The sequence below is a fragment of the Mobula hypostoma genome, chromosome X1, assembly GCF_963921235.1.
Source record: "Mobula hypostoma chromosome X1, sMobHyp1.1, whole genome shotgun sequence".
Classification (NCBI taxonomy): Eukaryota; Metazoa; Chordata; class Chondrichthyes; order Myliobatiformes; family Myliobatidae; genus Mobula; species Mobula hypostoma.
Window position 1 is genome coordinate 70,082,050 of NC_086128.1, and position 14,092 is coordinate 70,096,141.

Consider the following 14,092-nt stretch of genomic DNA (forward strand, 5'->3'; position numbering starts at 1 on the left):
CCCTCTCCTGTAACTCCTCTTCATCCAGTTACACTTCTGACCTTGGACCATTGTTATAAATGCAACACTATTCACTTAACCTGTTCTACACCCCATTACACAACTCCATTACATTCATTGCAGGATTTACAATGATCTCCTTGTGACTGAAATCTTTAGGATATCGAATATCGTTGCCAAACTTACTTGAATTTTTGAAGTATGATAATTGTAAAGGACTGCTCGAATTTCCACTTGTTCATTGCGAACAGCTGAGTATGGAAGTCGAAGGTCGATGAAAAAGTCTTTCATTACCGTCAGTTCATAGGGTTGTGCAATGCAAACTCCTGAAACAAGAAGTTTTAATATTCAGAATAGGCACCACACTTACAGTATCTGTTGTTATATTTCATAGTGAAACTAAATTACTTTCAAAACAGAGAATAAACTTAATTTCCTTCGTGTTAACCTCATATTTTGAAGGAATAACTTCTGCATTCCCATCAACTGATACAGATTTAAATAGACTGCTCTGCCATAATATAATACAAATCATCTCTGATTTGAGGTACAGACATTAAAAGATTATAGAAGTGTTATATTACAAAAATGACCATTCACATTTTGTGTGCTTTTACTTTGAATTAGAGAAGGTTGCTGAGGTTCAGTAACAATGGTCAAAGGCATGGGCTAATAAATATTCACAGCTTATCCAGTTATGGTCAATGTTATGTGTCTATTCAAGTGGTAAACTGCACCTGGAATGAATAGTATTAGTTTTAATGATAATGTACAGTTTCCCTAAGGAAGAAATTTTTCAGTTGATGTATCAGTAATAATTTTCAAAAGACTTACAGCAGCAAGTCCATTTAGGTTTACACCTTGAAAATTAGAATATTCCTGATTTCAATACAGACCTCCCCTGATTGTCGATGATATTAGATTATGAAGACATGCAGTCCTCTTTTATTGTCATTTAGTAATGCATGCATTAAGAAATGATACAATATTTTCTCCGGTGTGATATCACAAAACACAGGACAGACCAAGACTGAAAAAACTGACAAAACCACATAATTATAACATATAGTTACAACAGTGCAACGACACCATAACTTGATGAAGAACAGTCCATGAGCACAGTAAAAAGTTCAAAGTCTCTCAAATGTCCCACATCTCACGCAGACGGGAGAAGGAAGAAAAACTCTCCCTGCCATGCCTGACCACAGTCTGACTCTGGGTCGTCCGAAAACTTCGAGCCTCTGATCAGCTCTCCGACACCGAGTACTGAGTGCCATCACTATCCGAGCGATTCGACCTCAATCTCGGTCGCCAACAGCAAGTAAAGCTGGGGATTTTGAGGACTTCCCTCAGGAAGATTCACGATCGTGCAGTAATGACAGCAGCAAACGGGCATTTCAGAAATTTCTCCAGATGTTCCTCTGTGCTTTCACATCTGCCTCCATCAAATCAGAATTGTCCACAGCCCCGATTTAACAGATATTCCGCAACAATGCACCAATGTCCTAGCTAGGCGGCTGTTCCCAAGAAACCGTTCCCAAGAACTGTTCTTTGTCTGCCTCTCTCTCCGGCATCTATCTTAAACAATAGATAACCCTTGTGTTCTTTTAGTAGCACATAAACCTTCCTTGACAGTACTTGTCTTTCCTGCATCTTTTCTTCTGGTGATTGTGACCGACTGAAGAAATAGCATAACACTGATAACATGTATAAAAGCACCCATATAATTTTAATGTGATGATGGAATGTTTCACCAAAAGAGGTGTACAAGATGATAGAAAGGATAGCAGGTGCCTTTTTACCATGGCAACAGTGATAATGCAAGAGGGCATTCTTTTAAGATGATTGAAGAAAGTGTCAGAGGGATGCCAGAGTTAGGTATTACGCGAAGAATGATAAGTACATGGAAAATACAACTGGTGGTACTGGCAGATACATTAAAGCAATTTAGATACGTACATGAATGAAAAAAAATGGAGGGCTAAATGGGAGGAAAAAGATAAGTTGATTTTTGAGTAGGTTAGAAGGTTGGTGTAACATCGTGGGCTGAAAGGCCTGTACTGAGCTCTACTGTTCCATGTTCAATAGGAACACCATTGCACCATTGCACTTAAAACTGACTTAGTATATATGCAGTATACCTTGACGTGATCCGATGTCCCAACAGAAATAAATGGATGGACTTACTGGCAAGGAACTACTTTCTTCTTTTGTCATTGATAAATTGCAAATGTGAAAAAGGCCCAGACCCCAGTACAATTATTCAGCCATTCCCTTTTTCCTGACCCATTATGCCAGTTACTTCACCTCTTCTGTATTCACCACATTCTATTTACTGTGCATTTTAAAATTTATTGCATCTCTAACATTTCCCTGTTCTGTGGAAAGGACTATTTTTCTCTTTTGATAGATGCTGCCTGGCCAGTTATACATTAACAGTATTTTACATTTCTATTCTAGATTTCAGCCTCATAAATAGAACCTGCATCCTTTATATCCTACGCTCTCCAATGGCCATAAGACCATAAGACCAGAAGATATAGGAGCTGAAGTGGGCCATTCAGTTCGAGTCTGCTCCGCCATTCAATCATGGGCTGATCCAATTCTTCCAGTCATCCCCACTCCCCTGCGTTCACCCTACGCCCGTTGATGCCCTGGCTAATCAAGAACCTATCTCTGCCTTAAGTACACCCAATGACTTGGCCTCCACAGCCGCTCGTGGCATCAAATTCCACAGATTTACTACTGCATCTCAGATCTAGAAGGACGTCCTTCAATCCTGAAGTAGTATCCTCTTTTCCTAGAATCCCCTACCATGGGAAATAGCTTTGCCATATCTAATCTTTTCAGGGCTTTTAACATTTGGAATCTTTCTATGAGATCCCCCCTCATTCTCCTGAACTCTAGGGACTACAGCCCAAGAGCTGCCAGACATTTCTCATACGGTAACTCTTTCATTCCTGGAATCATGTCAGTATCCAATGTCAGTATCTTCTTTCTAAAATAAGGAGCCCAAAACTGCAGACAATACTCCAAGTGTGGTCTCACGAGTGCCTTATAGAGTCTCAATATCACATCCCTGCTCTTATATTCTATACCTCTAGAAATAAATGCCAGCATTGCATTCTTCTTCTTCACAACTGACTCAACATGGAGGTTAACCTTTAGGGTATCTTGCAGGACTTCCAAGTCCCTTTGCATCTTTGCATTTTGAATTCTCTTCCCATCTAAATAATATTTTGCCCATTTATTTCTTCCAACAAAGTGCATAACCATACACTTTCCAACATTGTATTTCATTTGCCACTTCCCCTAAACTATTCTCCTAAACTATCTAAGTCTCTCTGCAGGCTCTCTGTTTCCTCAACACTACCCACACTTCCACCTATCTTTGCATCATCAGCAAATTTAGACAATAATCATTATTATCGTAATCCAAATCATTGACATACATTGTAAAAAGCAACTGCCCCAACACCGACCCCTGTGGAACTCCATTGGTAACCGGCAGCCAGCCAAAATAGGATCCCTTTCTTCCCACTCTGTTTTCTGCCAACTAGCCAATGCTCCACCCATGCTGCTAACTTCCCTGTAATTCTATGGGCTCTTATCTTGCTAAGCAGCCTCATGTGCAGCACCTTGTCAAAGGCCTTCTGAAAATCCAAGTACACTATGATTCGAAGAAGGAAGTCTGAGAGTCGGAGAGGGAGTGCGGAGAAAGACATTTTTGAAATTTTCATTTTTTTTTTCTCCAACGGCGTTCAGAGAGGCGGGACTGCGCAGGCGTGTGACGTCGGGCTGTGCAGCGCGGCAGATTTAAAAGGAACAGAGCCTCATACAGCGGGCAGCGGAGTTTGCAGGCTGCGGAGTGAGCCGGGAGCAGAGTGAAGGCTTAAGGGCTTCGGCTCAACGGGCTTAGGCGGAAACGGGCGAGGCGAGGAAGGTTTGGTATTCATTTTCTGTTGTTATTTGAGGAGAGGGGCAGTATGAGTGTGAGGGCAGTTTGCTGTTCTTGGTGTCGGATGTGGGAGGCCCTGGAGTCTCCAAGCCTCCCGGACGTCTACATCTGCGCCAAGTGCATCGAGATGCAGCTCCTAAGGGACCGCGTTACGGAACTGGAGCTGTACCTCGATGACCTTTGTCTGGTCAGGGAGAGTGAGGAGTTGATAGAGAGGAGTTACAGGCAGGTGGTCACACCGGAGCCACGGGAGGCAGACCGTGGGTCACGGTTAGGAGGGGGAAGGGGAAGAGTCAGGTAATAGAGAGTACCCCGGTGGCTGTGCCCCTTGACAATAGGTACTCCTGTTTGAGTACTGTTGGGGGGGGACAGCTTACCTGGGGGAAGCGACAGTGTCCGTGCCTCCGGCACAGAGTCCGGCCCTGTAGCTCAGAAGGGTAGGGAAAAGAAGAGGAGGGCAGTTGTGAATAGGGGACTCGATAGTAAGGGGGTCAGATAGGCGACTCTGTGGACGCAGTCCAGAGACCCGGATGGTAGTTTGCCTCCCTGGTGCCAGGGTCTGGGATATTTCTGATCGTGTTCAAGATATCCTGAAGTGGGAGGGTGAGGAGCCAGAGGTCGTGGTACATATAGGTACCAATGACATAGGTAGGAAAAGGGAAGAGGTCCTGAAAGGAGAATATAGGGAGCTAGGAAGGGAGTTGAGAAAAAGGACCGCAAAGGTGGTAATCTCGGGATTACTGCCTGTGCCACGCGACAGTGAGAGTAGGAATGCAATGAGGTGGAGGATGAATGCGTGGCTGAGGGATTGGAGCAGGAGGCAGGGATTGTTTTTGGATCATTGGGACCTCTTTTGGCGCAGGCGTGACCTGTACAAAAAGGACGGGTTACACTTGAATCCTAGGGGGACCAATATCCTGGCAGGGAGATTAGCGAGGGCTACTGAGGTGACTTTAAACTAGAATGGTTGGGGGGTGGGAATCAAATTAAAGAGGCTAGGCGAGAGGAGGTTAGTTCACAACAAGAGGATGGGAACCAGTGCAGAGAGACAGAGGGGTGTAAAGTGAGGGTAGAAGCAAAAAGTAGTAAGGAGAAAAGTAAAAGTGGCAGGCCGACAAATCCAGGGCAAGCATCAAAAGGGGCCACTTTTCAACATAATTGTATAAGGGCTAAGAGAGTTGTAAAAGAGCGCCTGAAGGCTTTGTGTGTCAATTCAAGGAGCATTTGTAACAAGGTGGATGAATTGAAAGTGCAGATTGTTATTAATGATTATGATATAGTTGGGATCACAGAGACATGGCTCCAGGGTGACCAAGGATGGGAGCTCAGCGTTCAGGGATATTCAATATTCAGGAGGGATAGACATGAAGGAAGGGGAGGTGGGGTGGCGTTGCTGGTTAAAGATGAGATTAACGCAATAGAAAGGAAGGACATAAGCCGGGAAGATGTGGAATCGATATGGGTAGAGCTGCGTAACACTAAGGGGCAGAAAACGCTGGTGGGAGTTGTGTACAGGCCAGCTAACAGTAGTAGTGAGGCCGGAGATGGTATTAAACAGGAAATTAGAAATGTGTGCAATAAAGGAACAGCAGTTGGATGTTGAGATGGAGGAACTGAGCAAAATACATGTTAGTAGGGAAGTGGTGTTGGGTAAATTGAAGGGATTAAAGGCAGATAAATCCCCAGGGCCAGATGGGTGACTTCAATCTACGTGCAGATTGGGTGAACCAAATTGGTAAAGGTGCTGAGGAAGAGGATTTCTTGGAATGTATGCGGGATGGTTTTTTGAACCAACTAGAGAGCAGGCTATTCTAGACTGAGTTTTGAGCAATGAGGAAGGGTTAATTAGCAATCTTGTCGTGAGAGGCCCCTTGGGTAAAAGTGACCATAATATGGTGGAATTCTTCATTAAGATGGAGAGTGACATAGTTAATTCAGAAACAAAGGTTCTGAACTTAAAGAGGGGTAACTTTGAAGGTATGAGACGTGAATTAGATAAGATAGACTGGCAAATGACACTTAAAGGATTGACGGTGGATATGCAATGGCAAGCATTTAAGGATTGCATGGATGAACTACAACAATTGTTCATCCCAGTTTGGCAAAAGAATAAATCAAGGAAGGTAGTGCACCCGTGGCTGACAAGAGAAATTAGGGATAGTATCAACTCCAAAGAAGAAGCATACAAATTAGCCAGAAAAAGTGGCTCACCTGAGGACTGGGAGAAATTCAGAGTTCAGCAGAGGAGGGCAAAGGGCTTAATTAGGAAGGGGAAAAAAGATTATGAGAGTAAACTGGCAGGGAACATAAAAACTGACTGTAAAAGCTTTTATAGATATGTAAAAAGGAAAAGACTGGTAAAGACAAATGTAGGTCCCCTACAGACAGAAACAGGTGAATTGATTATGGGGAGCAAGGACATGGCAGACCAATTGAATAATTACTTTGGTTCTGTCTTCACTAAGGAGGACATAAATAATCTTCCAGAAATAGTAGGGTACAGAGGGTCCAGTGAGATGGAGGAACTGAGCGAAATACATGTTAGTAGGGAAGTGGTGTTGGGTAAATTGAAGGGATTAAAGGCAGATAAATCCCCAAGGCCAGATGGTCTGCATCCCAGAGTGCTTAAGGAAGTAGCCCAAGAAATAGTGGATGCATTAGTGATAATTTTTCAAAACTCGTTAGATTCTGGACTAGTTCCTGAGGATTGGAGGGTGGCTAATGTAACCCCACTTTTTAAAAAAGGAGGGAGAGAGAAACCGGGGAATTATAGACTGGTTAGCCTAACGTCGGTGGTGGGGAAACTGCTGGAGTCAGTTATCAAAGATGTGATAACAGCACATTTGGAAAGCGGTGAAATCATCGGACAAAGTCAGCATGGATTTGTGAAAGGAAAATCATGTCTGACGAATCTCATAGAATTTTTTGAGGATGTAACTAGTAGAGTGGATAGGGGAGAACCAGTGGATGTGGTATATTTGGATTTTCAAAAGGCTTTTGACAAGGTCCCACACAGGAGATTAGTGTGCAAACTTAAAGCACACGGTATTGGGGGTAAGGTATTGATGTGGATGGAGAATTGGTTAGCAGACAGGAAGCAAAGAGTGGGACTAAACGGGACCTTTTCAGAATGGCAGGCAGTGACTAGGGGGGTACCGTAAGGCTCAGTGCTGGGACCCCAGTTGTTTACAATATATATTAATGACTTGGATGAGGGAATTAAATGCAGCATCTCCAAGTTTGCAGATGACACGAAGCTGGGCGGCAGTGTTAGCTGTGAGGAGGATGCTAAGAGGATTCAGGGTGACTTGGATAGGTTGAGTGAGTGGGCAAATTCATGGCAGATGCAATTTAATGTGAATAAATGTGAAGTTATCCACTTTGGTGGCAAAAATAGGAAAACAGATTATTATCTGAATGGTGGCCAATTAGGAAAAGGGGAGGTGCAATGAGACCTGGGTGTCATTATACACCAGTCATTGAAAGTGGGCATGCAGGTACAGCAGGTGGTGAAAAAGGCGAATGGCATGCTGGCATTTATAGCGAGAGGATTCGAGTACAGGAGCAGGGAGGTACTACTGCAGTTGTACAAGGCCTTGGTGAGACCACACCTGGAGTATTGTGTGCAGTTTTGGTCCCCTAGTCTGAGGAAAGACATCCTTGCCATAGAAGGAGTACAAAGAAGATTCACCAGATTGATTCCTGGGATGGCAGGACTTTCATATGAAGAAAGACTGGATGAACTGGGCTTGTACTCGTTGGAATTTAGAAGATTGAGTGGGGATCTGATTGAAACGTATAAAATCCTAAAGGGATTGGACAGGCTAGATGCAGGAAGATTGTTCCCAATGTTGGGGAAGTCCAGAATGAGGGGTCACAGTTTGAGGATAAAGGGGAAGCCTTTTAGGACCGAAATTAGGAAAAACTTCTTCACACAGAGAGTGGTGAATCTGTGGAACACTCTGCCACAGGAAACAGTTGAGGCCAGTTCATTGGCTATATTTAAGAGGGAGTTAGGTATGGCCCTTGTGGCTACGGGGATCAGTGGGTATGGAGGGAAGGCTGGTGCAGGGTTCTGAGTTGGATGATCAGCCATGATCATAATAAATGGCGGTGCAGGCTCGAAGGGCCAAATGGCCTACTCCTGCACCTATTTTCTATGTTTTTATGTCAACTGCATCTCTTTTGCCTATCCTGCTTGTAATATCCTCAAGGAATTGCAATAGGTTTGTCAGGCAGGATTTTCCTTTCAGGAAACCATGTTGGTTTTGACCATGTGCCTCCAGGTACTCCATAATCTCATCCCTAACAATCGATTCCAACTTCCCAACCACTGATGTCAGGCTAACAGGTCTATAGTTTCCTTTCTGCTGTCTTCCACCCTTCTTAAATAGCAGAGGAACATTTGTAACTTTCCAGTCATCCGGTACAACCCCAGAATCTATCAATTCTTGAAAGATCACCGTTAATGTCCCCACAATCTCTCCAGCTACTTCCTTCTGAACCCAAGGTGTATTCCATCAGGTCCAGAAGATTTATCCACCCTCAGATCATTAAGCTTTCTGAGCACCTTCTCAGTTGTAATTTTCACTGCACATACTTCACTTCCCTGACACTCTCAAGTGCCCAGTATACTGCAGGCATCTTCCACTGTGAAGACTGATGCAAAATACGCATTCAGTTCCTCTGCTTTCACTGCATCTCTCATTACAATATCCCCAATATCATTTTGCATTGGTCCTATGTCTATCCTCGACTCTCTTTTACCCTTTATGCCCACTTTGAAAGAGAGAACACAACTACAGCTGTGAAGGTCCCTGCTGCACCTGATGACCCTGTGATTTCCATCTCAGAGGCCGATGTTAGACTGTCTTTAAAGAGAGTAAACCCTCGTAAGGCAGAAGGTCCTGATGGGGTACCAGGTAAGGCTCTGAAAACCCGTGCCAACCAACTAGCGGGTGTATTCAAGGAGATTTTCAATCTCTCACTGCTACGGGCGGAAGTTCCCACTTGCTTCAAAAAGGCAACAATCATACCAGTGCCTAAGAAGAATAATGTGGGCTGCCTTAATGACTATCGCCTGATAGCACTCACATTGACAGTGATGAAATCCTTTGAGAGATTGGTTATGACTAGACTGAACTCCTGCCTCAGCAAGGACCTGGACCCATTGAAATTTGCCTATTGCCACAATAGGTCAATGGCAGACGCAATCTCAATGGCTCTCCACACAGCTTTAGACCATCTAGACAACACAAACTCCTAAGTCAGGATGCTGTTCATCGACTATAGCTCAGCATTGAATACCATCATTCCCACAATCCTGATTGGGAAGTAGAAGAACCTGGGCCTCTGTACCTCCTTCTGCAATTGTATCCTTGACTTCCTAACCAGAAAACCATAGTCTGTGCGGATTGGTGATAAAATATCCTCTTCGCTGACGATCAACACTGGCACATCTCAGGTGTGTGTGCTTAGCCCACTGCTCTATTCTCTGTATACACGTGACTGTGTGGCTAGGCATAGCTCAAATACCATCTATAAATTTGCTGACAATACAGCCATTGTCCACAAGACAAAGGAGCAGAAGTCGGCCATTCGGCCCATCGAGTCTGCTCCGTCATTTTATCATGAGCTGATCCATTCTCCCATTTAGACCCACTCCCCCGCCTTCTCACCATAACCTTTGATGCCCTGGCTACTCAGATACCTATCAATCTCTGCCTTAAATACACCCAATGACTTGGTCTCTACTGCTGCCCGTGCAACAAATTCCATAGATTCACCACCCTCTGACTAAAAAAATTTTTTCACATTTCTGTTCTGAATGGGCGCCCTTCAATCCTTAAGTCATGCCCTCTTGTACTAGACTCCCCCATCATGGGAAACAACTTTGCCACATCCACTCTGTCCATGCCTTTCAACATTCGAAATGTTTCTGTGAGGTCTCCCCTCATTCTTCTAAACTCCAAGGAATACAGTCCAAGAGCGGACAAACGTTCCTCATATGTTAACCCTCTCATTCCCGGAATCATTCTAGTGAATCTTTTCTGTACCCTCTCCAATGTCAGCACATCCTTTCTTAAATAAGGAGACCAAAACTGCCCACAGTACTCCAAATGAGGTCTCACCAGTGCCTTATAGAGCCTCAACATCACATCCCTGCTCCTATACTCTATTCCTCCAGAAATGAATGCCAACATTGCATTCGCCTTCTTCACTACTGACTCAACCTGGAGGTTAACTTTAAGGGTATCCTGTACGAGGACTCCCAAGTCCCGTTGCATCTCAGAACTTTGAATTCTTTCCCCATTTAAATAATAGTCTGCCCGTTTATTTTTTCTGGCAAAGTGCATAACCATACACTTTCCAACATTGTACTTCATTTGCCACTTCTCTGCCCATTCTTCCAATCTATCCAAGTCTCTCTGCAGACTCTCCGTTTCCTCAGCACTACCGGCCCCTCCACCTATCTTCGTATCGTCAGCAAATTTAGCCACAAAGCCATCTATTCCATAATGCAAATCGTTGATGTACAATGTAAAAAGAAGCGGCCCCAATACGGATCCCTGTGGAACACCACTGGTTACCGGCAGCCAACCAGAATAGGATCCCTTTATTCCCACTCTCTGTTTCCTGCCAATCAGCCAATGCTCTGTCCACATATGTAACTTTCCTGTAATTCCATGGGCTCTTATCTTGTTAAGTAGCCTCATGTGTGGCACCTTGTCAAAGGCCTTCTGAAAATCCAAATATACAACATCCACTGCATCTCCCTTGTCTAGCCTACTGGTAATTTCCTTAAAAAATTGTAATAGATTTATTAGTCAGGATTTTCCTTTAAGGAATCCATGCTGAGTTCTGCCTATCTTGTCATATGCCTCCAGGTACTCTGTAACCTCATCCTTGACAATCGACTCCAACAACTTCCCAACCACCCATGTCAAGCTAACAGGTCTATAATTTCCTTTTTGCTTCCTTGCCCCCTTCATAAATAGTGGAGTGACATTTGCAATCTTCCAGTCTTCCGGAACCATGCCAGAATCTATCGACTTTTGAAAGATCATCGCTAATACCTCCGCAATCTCCACAGCTACTTCCTTCAGAACACGCGGGTGCATTCCATCTGGTCCAAGAGATTTATCTATCTTTAGCCTATTCAGCTTCCTGAGTACTTTCTCTGTCATAATTATGACTGTGCACACTTCTCTTCCCTGCCACCCTTGAGTGTCCGGTCTAATGCTGATGTCTTCTTCAGTGAAGACTGATGCAAAATACTCGTTCAGTTCCTCTGCCATCTCCTTATCTCCCATTACAATTTCTCCAGCATTATTTTCTATCGGTCCTATATCTACTTTCACCTGTCTTTTACTCCTTATATACTTGAAAAAGCTTTTAGTATCCTCTTTGATATTATTTGCTAGCTTCCTTTCATAGTTAATCTTTTCCCTCTTAATGACCTTCTTGGTTTCCATTTGTAAGGTTTTAAAAACTTCCCAATCCTCTGTCTTCCCAATAATTTTTGCTTCCTTGTATGCCCTCTCCTTTGCTTTAACTTTGGCTTTGACTTCTCTTGTCAACCACGGTTGCATCTTTTTTCCACTCAAAAATTTCTTCTTTTTTGGAGTATACCTGTCTTGCACCTTCCTCATTTCTCACATAAACTCCAGCCACTGCTGCTCTACTGTCTTTCCCACCAAGTGTCCCTTTCCAGTCAACTTTGGCCAGTTCCTCTCTCACGCCACTGTAATTTCCCTTACTCCACTGAAATACCGACACATCAGATTTCGGCTTCTCTTTTTCAAATTTCATAGTGAACTCAATCATGTTACGATCACTGCCTCCTAAGGGTTCCTTCACCTCAATCTCTCTAATCTCCTCCGGTTCATTATGCAATACCCAATCCAGTACAGCCGATCCCCTAGTGGGCTCAACAACAAGCAGTTCTAAAAAGCTATCTCGCAGACATTCTACAAATTCTCTCTCTTGAGATCCAGTGCCGACCTGATTTTCCCAATCCACTCGTGTGTTAGAATCCCCCACAATTATCATAACACTACCCTTCTGACAAGCCTTTTCTATTACCCGTTGTAATTTGTAGGCCACATCCCTGCAGCTCTTTGGAGGCCTATAAATAACTGCCATCAGGGTCCTTTTACCCCTGCTATTTCTTAGCTCAACCCATGAAGATTCTGCACCTTTCGATCCTATATCACCTCTTTCTAATGATTTAATATCATTTCTTACCAATAAAGCCACACCTCTCCCTCTGCCTACCTTCCTATCCTTCCCATACACCGTGTATCCTTGGACGTTCAGCTCCCAGAGACATGCATCCTTTAGCCAGGTCTCAGTGATGGCCACAATATCATACCTGCCAATCTGTAGCTGTACGACAAGATCATCCACCTTATTCCTTATGCTGTGCGCATTTAAGTACAACACCTTTTACCAGTATTTGATACTTTTCACTTTGATTTCACTGCAACTTTATTGCACTGCAACTCATCCCAATGGCTACAAATTTGCCCCATCACCTGCCTGTCTTTCCTGACATCTGTACTGCTCACTATCTTAGATTTATTTCTGTTTTCCCCTTCCTCCGCTCTGTCATTCCGGTTCCCATCCCCTTGCCAAATTAGTTTAAACCCTCCCTAACAGCTCTATTAAACCTTCCCGCCAGGATACTGGTCCTCTTCGGGTTCAGGTGTAACCTGTCCTTTTTGAACAAGTCATACTTCCCCCAGAAGAGATACCAATTATCCAAAAATCTGAAGCCCTGCCCCCTGCACCAGTCTCTCAGCCACGCATTCATCTGCCTGATCCGACTATTCTTGCCCTCGCTAGCACGTGGCACTGGTAGCAATCCCGAGATTACTACCCTGGAGGTCCTGCTTCTCAGCTTCCTTCCTAACTCCTGGAAATATCTCTTCAGGACCCCCTCCTTTGTCCTATATATGTCATTGGTACAAACATGTACCAAGACAACTGGCTACTCACCCTCCACCTTTAGAATATTCAGGTCCCGATCCGAGACATCCCATACCCTGGCACCTGGGAGGCAACACACCATGCGGGTATCTCTATCAGGATCACAGAATCTCCTGTCCGTTCCCCTGACTATGGAATCCCCTATGACTACCGCATTTCTCTTCTCCTTCCTTCTCTCCTTCTCTCCTGCACAACAGCGCCAGGCTCAGTGCCAGAGACCCGGTCACCCGGTTGTCGGTAGAATCTCAGGTGGTGACAAGAGGGCGTACAAGAGTGAGACATGACAACAAGTGGAATGGTGCCACAGCAACAACCTGGCACTCAAGGTAATTAAGATGAAAGAGCTGATTGTGGACTTCAGGAAGAGTAAGGCGGAGGAGCACATACCAATCCTCATAGGGGCTACAGAAATGGAGAGAGTGAGCAGCTTCAGGTTCTTCGGTGTCAAGATCTCTGAGGATCTAATCTGGTCTCAACATATCGACGTAGTTATAAGGGAGGCAAGACAACAGCTATACTTTATTAGGAGTTTGAAGAGATTTGGCATGTCAACAAATACACTCAAAAACTTCTATAGTTGTACCGTGGAGAGCATTCTGACAGGCTGCATCACTGTCTGGTATGGAGGGGCTACTGCACAGGACCGAAAGAAGCTGCAGAAGGTTGTAAATCCAGTCAGCTCCATCTTGGGCACTAGCCTACAAAGTACCCAGGACATCTTTCAGGAGCGGTGTCTCAGAATGGCGATGTCCATTATTAAGGACCCCAGCACCCAGGGCATGCCCTTCTCTCACTTTACCATCAGGTGGGAGATTCAGAAGTCTGAAGGCACACACTCAGCGATTCAGGAACAGCTTCTTCCCCTCTGCTATCTGATTCCTGAATGGACATTGAAGCTTTGGACACTACATCACTTTCTTTAATATACAGTATTTCTGTTTTTGCATTTTTGAAGCTATTCAATATATGTAACTGATGTATATATTTATTATGTTTTATTTTATTAATTATTATTTGTTTTTTCTCTCTCTCTGCTAGATTATGTATTGCCTTGAACTGCTGCTGCTGAGTTAACAAATTTCATGTCACATGCCGGTGATAGTAAACCTGGTTCTGATTATGACTCTGATATACAGTACTTAA

General features: G+C 44.0%; 1 protein-coding gene across 1 annotated transcript in view; it reads right to left on the reverse strand.

Moving 5' to 3' along the window:
• The window catches only part of LOC134340378 (complement C3-like), a 265,235-nt gene that overhangs the window by 105,114 nt on the left and 146,029 nt on the right, over positions 1 to 14,092 (reverse strand). The window contains exon 20 of the mRNA XM_063037558.1: positions 187 to 326. Coding sequence (XP_062893628.1) covers positions 187 to 326 — 140 coding nt within the window. The remainder of the gene's footprint in view (positions 1 to 186; positions 327 to 14,092) is intronic.